At 33.6% G+C, this 10,604-nt stretch overlaps 1 protein-coding gene across 1 annotated transcript in view; it reads right to left on the bottom strand.

Annotated features, from left to right (window-relative positions):
- Positions 1–1,110: 1,110 nt before the first annotated feature.
- The window catches only part of LOC132159554 (uncharacterized), a 1,375,546-nt gene continuing 1,366,052 nt past the window's right edge, over positions 1,111–10,604 (bottom strand). Inside the window, exons 93-98 of the mRNA XM_059569099.1 lie at positions 6,714–6,887; positions 6,362–6,535; positions 3,603–3,776; positions 2,029–2,190; positions 1,694–1,839; positions 1,111–1,378 (exon numbers count right to left, since the gene is read on the bottom strand). Coding sequence (XP_059425082.1) covers positions 1,716–1,839; positions 2,029–2,190; positions 3,603–3,776; positions 6,362–6,535; positions 6,714–6,887 — 808 coding nt within the window. The 3' untranslated portion in view covers positions 1,111–1,378; positions 1,694–1,715. The remainder of the gene's footprint in view (positions 1,379–1,693; positions 1,840–2,028; positions 2,191–3,602; positions 3,777–6,361; positions 6,536–6,713; positions 6,888–10,604) is intronic.

Below are 10,604 nucleotides of genomic sequence, written 5' to 3'. Positions count from 1 at the left end.
GTTCAAGTTCAAGTTAAATGCTTGATCAAGAGAAAGTGCATTATAAAGGATTAATTTTGCAACAAGAACACAGTTATAAAACTTTTACACGAATGATTATGACTTCTATGAATCAGAGAGTAGATGAACTCATGAGGGAGGTTCAAGATTTGAAGATAAGTCTGCAGTTCACTCAGAAGGAGGTGGATGAATTAAAAGTTAACTGTAGAGAATGTTCAACTGAATGTAAATCAAATACAAATGACATTCATAAATTGGCTGAATCTCTTTTGGTATTAGATGCTAAAGTCAATTATTTGGAAGGTCAGTGCAAGCAGAATAATATAGTGGTGGAAGGCATTCCTGAGTCTCAGAATGAGAAATGGTGTGAATCTGAAGAGAAAGTAAAAGAAATGATTCAAGAGAAACTACAGCTTGATCAAACTAATATTACCTTGAGAAAGCAGATAGAACAGGGAGGATGAACAATGGGAGCTCTAATCGACCTAGACCCATAGTGGTTAAATTTCATAGTATAAAGATAAAGAGGCAGTGCTAGAGAGAGCAAAAATACCTCAAAGGCACAAATATATACTTGAATGAGGATTTTCCGGAACATGTGCGTTTAAGGAGGAAAGAGCTTATGCCAGAATTGAGAGCTGCAAGACAGAAGGGTGAGATAGCCTATCTTCGTTATGATAAGTTAATCACATATCCATCATCCAAAGTCAAATATGATAGCAATGGGAAATCAAAGTAGACCTGTGGTATCCTTAAACTAGAATTAGAATTTTTTATTTGATAAATTATGTCAGTATCAATCAAGTTACCAAGGAAAGGATTATAATTAGCTCATATTAATATTTGTAGTCTTAGTTAAAAATTAGCTAAATCAGATGAAATTGCCGATCTTGGCGAAATTGGCGATTTATTATCACCATCAGGAATGGATAACTTAGATGGTCGCCTTGTAAAATTAGCAGCCAGCTGTTTGGCGGAACCAGTTTGCCACATCTGGTAAATCTGGCAATCAGTCAAAGACCTGTCTTATAGAAATGTACTGTAAAACATATATAAATGTAAAATAAAACAATGATATAAAGAAATATAAATACAACAGGACCACTGATCTTTAAAATGACTCCATTATAGATCACTGATTTGAATCTGTCTACATCTAGCCCATATTAATTACATTTTAATTTTATACTTTCAGTTTCTGTCGTTTGATATAGAAGTGCTAAATTACATTCACAGTCATGATCAGCAATATTTTAATAACTTAATTTTAATAACTTAGTTTAATCTTGACATCATGATGAAGGTCTTATACTAGACTTGTATTCTTAATAATCCAGCTCTTCTGAGCGCTCATCAGACTCTATTCCCTCCGTTTCACCTGTAAAAAAAGCAAAATAGCATTCAAATGAATAGAAAACCAACAATAAACATTCAACATTACTCTGTGTTCATGTATGTTTCTATTAATGCTGCATTATTTCATTTGAAGGTCTAATCCTCTTCCACATGTATGCATTAGTAATCATTCTTAAATAGTAATATATAACAGTTAGTATAATAACTTTATTTGTTAAAGCAGTGCTATTTGAAGCTGTAAGTTTGGCATTGTTTATATTAATTTCTTGGTGTTTAGCAACATCTCACCAAAATTACCATCACACATATTGATTTATAACAGTACTATAGTGAGAACCTTCTGAGGATTCCTCATCTGATCATGACTTGTGTTGTTCTGTTGATTTCACAGGATCCTCCGGAGCTTTAGACCAAGGTCTCCATCCACCTAAACTACTAAAGTAGTTAACAACAGTTCTCCCAAGCACCTGTTCTTTCTCCAGACTGTAAGGAGGAACCAGAAGAACACAACAGTGATCAGTAGAACAAGTTGAAAAATTGTTACTATATTTTAATTAGTACAACGTAGACTGTAACAAAAATATTTGTTTAATTTTTTAATACATTTAAAGAAGTTACATGATGTTTGTCTGTTTGTGTTAGCATGACAGCGACACAGTGATGTTCACTCACCTCAGTTCACAGTTTGAGTCTCTTAGCACATCAATGAGCTTCTGCTTTGAGTCTCCTATTTTATTATTACTCAGATCAAGCTCTTTTAAAAACTGCAGTGCTTTTGTTTTAGCCAAAGATCGAGTTAAAGAAGAAACATCTGTAATGCTACAGTCATTTAGACTAGAAAGAGAAAGACAGACAGAGGAAGAAAATTATTTTCTCTTTAACACAGAGTGTGATATTAACCCAGAGGACACAGACACGTTTGTCATTTCTTAGCATCATTTTTTAGGCAAAATCACAGTCACTTCAATGGGAAACCATGTGATGAGGAGTTTCAACTAATGGATTAACAGGGGCAGAGAAATTCAGTGTTTCCCATTCATTATTTAAACTATGGTGGTCCGCCATAGTCTAATTTGTCCCACCAGTTTGATAATGAACCAAAAATCTTTTAAAGTTCTCATTAACATAAACTTGCACTGCTGCTTCAGCAATGTCTGTATTACTCTCAGACAGACAGTGAACTGCTGTGAGTGAAGGAGACAGACTGAATGAATCTACAGTTCACTCTCTGACAGTAGATGGAGCTCAAGGAACAGAGGTTTCCCAGAAAACCCCCATAAACTAAACACAGCAGACTGCACTACTTTCTGTTCCTGACATCACCTTTCACAGAGAACAAAGTCAAAACATATTTGCATGTTTTCAATCAGCTATTCAGATTTTATCTGTTTATCAAACAAGACTAAATATTTAAAGAATTAATATTTATTTTCAAACTGGACTAAAACATGCCAGAAAATATATAAAGGTTCTGTATTATATTATTGAATTTTATAGCTGTGTTCTTTTGAACTTTAATCTGTTTGAAACATTTGATTAATTTTACCATTTTGTGTACTGTTTAATTGTATTTTCATGTTCTTGTTATTTTCTGTTAATGTTATAATATCATTACAGTTACTCCGAACACAAACATCATTTCTTGTATTAAACTAATTTCTTTTTTTGCTCTCCGTTGCTTACACTCGTCTGGTGCGTGTTCTTCAGGAGTTTGGCTGATTCTGTTACCCTGCTGATGTTCACTCTGTGGCCTCGCCATATTATCAAAGTATCTTGTAGTTACACATTAATTCATGAATATCACTGAGGTTCTTTGTGCCACAGCGCACATTTAAAGATAATCAGTAATTAAATTATCACCCGCCATGTGTTTGGTATCTGTCAGGTGTTTATAACAAACTTTCATCAGTTCATAAAACACAACAGGAATTATTTATATACTATACACAAATATTATTATATTATTTATTATTTATATATTTATATAGTGTTCCTTTAGCTCAAGTGGTAGAGCATTGCGTTAACAAGCGCAATGTTGGGGGTTCGAATCCCAGGGAACACATGTTAAGTAAAAAAAATTGTTAGCCTGAATGCAATGTAAGTCGCTTTGGATAAAAGCGTCTGCTAAATGGATAAATATACAAATATAATGTGAACTCAGACTCTTCTTGAGATGTTGAGTGAAAGTGTTATAATTAAATTGCAATGTTGAAATGATTTTAAGCATTTTTAACCATGATCCTCACCTCAATCTCTCCAGTTTACAGTGTGAATCCTTCAGTACGTCACATAAGTGATTCACTCCTTTGTTTTCTATTTTATTCTGACTCAGGTTCAGTTCTCTCAGGTGTGATGGGTTTGATTTTAGAGCTGTAGTCAGGAAGAGACACTGTTTCTCTGTAATACTGCATCCACACAGACTGAAGACAGAAAGAGAAAAGACAATGAATCAGATCCATGTTAAGTTTATGTGAGTTCAATGCATCATAACAACATGTCATATACAGTAGCACACTAATACGTCAGCAGAAGCATGAAAAATATATTATAGAACTATAAACCAATTCCTAACCAGGATTTTTAGACAATCATCACTCAGTCAAGATATGTTATAAATGTAGATCTGATTTTGTGAATTATAAATGTAGAATTGAGTGAAACATTTCAATTGACTATTTTCACATTCTTAATGTGAGAAATCACAGGTGTCTACTTGGGTTTATGAAATCATGTTAAAAAGTTAAAACGAGGATAGAAAATGATCAATTTTACAAACATTTACAAACTTTTGGGGAAAAAGAACATTGCTGACTTTATAAACAAACCCCAGACACATGCATTTCATGACCCCTTTTAGATTTAGTGAAAAGCACCATCAGTTTTTTGAAGCCACTTCTGTCAGAATAAAGGGCTCAGAAAAAAAACAAAAATGACATCGATTCGATATCGATTCTCAAAAGTCGTGAATCGATCTTTTCCGATATTTATTTCAACAAACATTTAAACGATTTGATAAATGAGGATCTTTTCATTAGTCTCTTCACTAGATGTCATGCTCTTATTCACCGTGGGCAATATCACATCAGAAAGCCTGTCACTAATGTAACGTTCGCTGACGCATTTGGTCCTCTTTTTGACGTTCGCTGGCGGACTTTCGGAGGACATTTGTCCGAGCCAGTTTGAGAACTTCCTGTTTTGTCCTTCATCTGCCATTTCCATTACAACACTTGAAAAATCCAGTCGACATGCGTGGGCCTTTATCACCAGACCTGACCAGTGTTGGGGTTACGTAATTTAATTACAAAATAAATGTAACTGTTGGGGAGCGCGGGACACAAAGTAACGCGGGGTTAGTTGTAACTAGTTTTGGGAGTAACGCATTACAAAAGTAATGCATTACAGTAACATATTGCTTTTTGCTGTGACGCAGTAGTGTAAGGCATTAATAATCAATTTTCAGTAATATTTTACTCGGTACATGTTCAGTAATGTTTGCGTTACAATGCACTTTTAGCCCAAGATTTTAGATTTTTTTCTGTCAGAAGTGCATGAGCTTTTGCTTTAGCGATTCTCCGCTAGTCGAGCGCCGCCGCGCGCATGCGCACCAAACAGACTGAGCTCAATGAAATAGGAGCGCAATAATTCTAATGTATACATTTTGCTGAAATATTTATAGTTGGACATTAAATGTGACATGTAGAATTTTAAACCTATAAGTAAGTGTATTTGTATGATAGCACTAACTGTAAAGTGTAATGGGGTAAACAACATATATATATATACTGTATATATTAGATTGCAATGTTATGTTACAATGTAATGTGATTTTAACCCTAATATATCCCTATATGCTTACATTCACTTTATTTGTTTAATCCAAATCCAAATCCAAAATACCAAGATATAGGCTACCTATACCGCAAATCAGACAAAAAATAGAGAGATATGAATTTTTCCTCATATCGCCCAGCCCTATACAGAAGTGTGGAGTTTTATTTCAAGTATAGTTTTCCCCTTTTTTAAAATAGCATAAAAACAACTAAATAGCAAAAATAAATAAATTAATTAATTAAATTAACAAACAGGTACGATATACTGTAAAGCGTATACTGTTTACTCCAAACACCATCCAACTCCATTGATTAGGATAAATTAAATTGTTTTATGCCTTCATCTGATCACCAGAAAAATTAAAAATATCATTTTATATGGCCCTATTATTGTTTAAAAAAGGACCCTATACAAAAAAAGAAGAGCCTGTGGCTCTTAATTTCTTTTTTTAATTTTAATTTAATTTTCTTTTTATAAACTGATTTTCATTTCATTTTTTAGAAATTTCAATAGCATTTGATTAAAAATCAACTGTGAATCGAAATCGAATCGAATCAGGACATCTGAATAAATACCCAGCCCTATCAGAGTCTTTAGTTGCCATAGTTTAACTGAATTAATTGTTCTTAAGTCCAAATACCAGAAGCTGTTTTTTTTTTCTCACTCATTTTTTAAAAAACTAGAGACATACACTTCTTTGTCTCTCATCTATTGTTGCAGCAAATGTGAATCTCCTAATATTTCTGCAGAACATGTACACAACCAGTACAGTTTATCAAATACTTTTAATTGAACCAATTATTTCCTAGTTACAGTGTGTCTACACCAGACACGACAGCCACAACAGCTCAAGTGTGTCCACACTGGACGCCACAAAGCGACGTTGAAAATCATTTTAAATGTGTGTCAGTACGTCATAAATAGAGGACACCATCAGTTTACTGTCAGGCATTTGTCGTGCCGCATCCAGTGTAGACAGCATAATAGATTCTATTGTATTTTGTTATGTTCGGTGTAGACACAGTGTTAGACAGCTAATATTAACTTTGAGCAGTAGAGAAAAAAAGAGTTGCAGTACAGATGCAGTGCTACAGTTTAAATACTGTAAACTGGACCTGTTTAACTAAACTGTGACTTTCTCTCTGTAGCTGCTGTACAGTATAATGATACTAACGCTAGTATTTCCAGCTTGAATTGTGTGTTCATCAGTAGATCAGAGAGGCTTTTCACTCCAGAGTCTCCAAGTTCATTCTCACTGAGGTCCAGTTCTCTCAGATGTGATGGGTTTGATTTCAGAGCTGAAGTCAGAGCTGAACAACCTTCATCTGTCATATCACAGAATCTTAACCTAGATTGAGAAAAAGAGAAAAGCAGAAAATAAACCATTCTCTAAAGACATAGAAAGAGAAATCATCTTGACTTCACCAGATCACAAAATACTCAGACTCTTTACAATATACAGAATTTGTTTAAAACTGTTGCAGTGATTTTAATCATTTTGATTCTTGTATGTGAATGTTACGGACCTCAATCTCTCCAGTTTACAGCGTACATCCCTCAGTGTTTCAGAGACATGCTTCACTCCTGTGTTTTCTATTTTATTTCCACTCAGGTCCAGTTCTCTCAGGTGTGAAAGGTTTGAACACAGAGCTGAAGTCAGGATGATACACTGTTTCTCTGTAATACTGCATCTACGCAGACTGAAGACAGAAAGAGAAAAAACAATGAATCACATCTAAGGTTTTGGAGGATATGGATCGTTTGTCTGACTGTAATTTGTCATCTGAAAGTCACATGTGAAATTTTCTTGAACAGCATTTAAGTTATAAAGCATTACTTCTATTCCAGATGCATTTGTTTTAAGACTGGTTCTTCTATATCAATGTCACCTTTCGGTCAAGCAATGAACATTAAATATTAATCTGATCAAATGTTTGTTTATTCATTAAAGTAGTGCCGTATGTGTGCTTGCTGCAATTTATACAAATAAATAAATAAATTAAAAACTGTCCCTGAATTTAATCAGGACTAGTGTTAACGTCAGTTGATAAAGACTGGTGGCCGATCTGTTGGTTCATCATTAATTTGCTTTGTTCTGAAACAGACACTAAATTGTTGAAATGTTGCATTTGTGTTTTGAGGAGTTTGTGAGTTCTGGAAAAAAAAAAAAAAAACATTGCTCTCCCTCCTACAGTAACTGAAATAATGAATAATGATGCATGATCAAAGTGACTTGGCCTTCTGTTTAAACTATCTCTTTTTTAAATTATTTGTTTTTAGTGGCCTTAAATACTTCACATTGTGATGTTGACACTTCTGGCTCAAATAAATGAGAAAATGTATTAATCAAGTACATATAAAACAATGTACAATACTCACATCAGTGTGTTGAGTTTACAGTGTTTATCCTGCAGTAGAGCAGCGATCTGATTCACTCTTGTGTCTCCTAGTTCACGTTCACTCAGATTCAGTTCTCTCAGGAGTAACGGGTTTTTAATGTGAAGAACTTCAGCCAGATATTGACAGGCTTCATCTGCAGCAGGACCCAAAAACCTGGACACAGGAGAAGTAGACTGACATTAACTGCCATATGATGATTTTTTAAAATCTTGTTTTAAAGGGTCTTCAGTCATTTCAAAGCTTTTATAAATGTCTTTTTTGATGATTTAATTCTGTTCCAGCTACAAACTTTTGCATTTTACTATATTAATAACACTTACCTCAGAGTTTTCAGTGTTTTTGATGTAAACCACCATCCCTCTTGTGAATCACAGAGCTGCTCCACTCCTGATTGTCCAGGATCATTTCCTGTGAGATCCAGCTCTATCAGGTGCGAGTTTGATTTTAGAGCTGTAGCCAGAGCTTTATAACCTTCTTCAGTTATACTGCAGTCTGAGAGTCTGCAAAACATAAAGCTTAAATATAAATACATTTTAACATTTAAATTTAACATTGTGTTTCAAATTAATTAATTGCTGCACAATAGGCTGAGTCACAATATATAACTAGACACACCAGAGCTGAATACATTATCAGATATAATAAACAAAAAACACACAAAAAACAGACATGTAAGCAAACCACTTCAGTTTTTTATGGACTACAGCCCTGTCTTCACTTTTCATCTGGGAGAAAACTCTCTTGACCACCACCGAGTCAGAATAACATCTTTGGAGTTTGTCACTGTTCAAACCTGCAGAACTTGATTGTAATTCCAACACCATCAAACATTCGAACCATCAAGACTTTCATCCAAGGCTGCATCCAGACACTCATTATATTAATAACTGTAATTCATTATACTTAATTGTAATTATTTGATACATTTATATATATATATATATTTTTATTTTTGCTAATTGTCATTTTTTTATTACATTCAACAAATAATTATTTAAGATTTAATTTTAGTTTTACCCAGAGATAATACCACTGTTATGAGAGAGAAAATATATATTTCACAGTTTTTTCACCTCTGGAAGCAACCAGATTACAAAAAATATATAATGTTAAGTGTAGGCAATGTTGAAATGCACTCACTTTAATATCTTTAGCTTAGATTTCTTCAGTCCGTCACAGATCACTTTGACTCCTGAGTCCAGCAGACGACTGTTGTTCAGGTTCATCTCTTTCAGGATGGTTTTGGAGGAGAGAACAGTAGCTAGAACTGAACAGCTTTTCTCTGTCATCTTACAATTATTCAGTCTGAACACAAAAACAGCATTATTTATTATTCAGCACATATTCAGCACATAAGAGATCAGCAGCTTTTCATATCTGATCACATGTGACTGACAGTACTTTATACTGAACAAAATAAAAGTTATAAATCATGATCACTCACTTAATTTTCTCCACTTTGTTATGGGAGTCCATCAAAAGAGCAGAAAGTTTTTCTCCATCCAGATCTCCTAATTTACCTTCACTCAGATCCAGTTCCGTTAGTACTAAAGGATTTTTACCAAGAACTTGACTCAGATAGTCACACGCTTCCTGTGCAGCTGAACTTTTCAAAAACCTACAGGAAGCAGAACATTTAGAAACTTTAAATTAAATAATCTTGTTATAATTTTAAGTCTTTTGCAGCTCCCATCCTTCTTATGGGTCCAGTGTAGTACTAAAGTATAGTAAAGAGTACAATGTGTTAGTCATAATTGTGATAAATATTACCAGTTTTGCTTAATAGCAATTCAGTAAATCATGCCATTCTAATTCTGCATTAGCTTTATTTGTCACATTTAACTAGTTGCACACATTTCAAAATACTAAAAGGCTTTTATTACCTGACAGTCTTTAATTTACAGCATCCACTTCGCAGTAAATCAATGACATCCTTCACTCCTGATTGTCCAGGATCATTTCCTCTGAGATCCAGCTCTATCAGGTGTGAGTTTGTCTTCAGAGATGAGGTCAGAGTTTTATAACCTTCTTCAGTGATACTGCAGTCTGAAAGACTAAATATACATAAAAAGCTTTAAAGTACTACACCCAATGCATTAATAGCATCTGCTTCATTTGAGTTTCATACAATAACTAAAGTTATCTTTAAACACAAAGTTAAAAATTATTTTAGTTTCCATAGCCATCTTAATTTATTTTTCAATTAATCTAATCAAATGGACATTTATAAATGTATATTTTCATGCAGAAATGTAGATGAATAAAAATACACACTTCAGTTTCTTCAAGCTACATTGTGGATTTCTCAACAGAATACAAATCTTCTCGATCCCAGTGTTTCCCAGTTTATTTCCACTCAGATCCAGCTCTATCAGTTTTGAGGGATTTGAAATAAACACTGAAGTCAGAACAGCAAAACCGTTTTCTGTAATATTGTTGTTAGTCAGCCTGCAGAGAAATAAAACAAAGTTTGGAATATTTTAGCCACAACACAACTTCATTAAGGTTTTTGCTCTGACATGCAATATCAGCTGTTAGACCTTTAATTAAGACGTGTGTGCCTTTCCAATTCAAACCCATTCAACTGAATTTGCCACAGTTTAACTTCACTAAAACTTCACTACACGTGTAGTAACAAATGTCAACTGTCCCATATAAGGGTATGAGTACTTATGCAATGGAATCATTTAAGTTTTTTATTTTAATAAATTCGCTAAGATGTTAAAACCCTTTTTTTTTTTTTTTTTTTTTTTTTTGCTTTACCATTATGGTGTATGGAGTGTAGATTGATTTTAACATAAGGCAGCAACAGCGCAAAATTAAGTTGTGTGAGTACTTTTGCAAGGCACTGTAAGTAAAAACTTCTTAAGCAATTAAGTAAATAAGTAAACAATCTGTGATAAAAGCAAAATCAAATTACAGGCAATAAGACAAATAAATATACCAGAACAAAGATGCAAATTATTATTATTATTTTTAATGTAGACAATTATTCAATTACAAAATACTAAAAAAAT

This window comes from Carassius carassius, chromosome 16 (assembly GCF_963082965.1).
Source record: "Carassius carassius chromosome 16, fCarCar2.1, whole genome shotgun sequence".
Lineage (NCBI taxonomy): Eukaryota > Metazoa > Chordata > Actinopteri > Cypriniformes > Cyprinidae > Carassius > Carassius carassius.
Note: the sequence above shows the minus strand (reverse complement) of the source record. Positions and strands in the feature narration are given on the sequence as shown.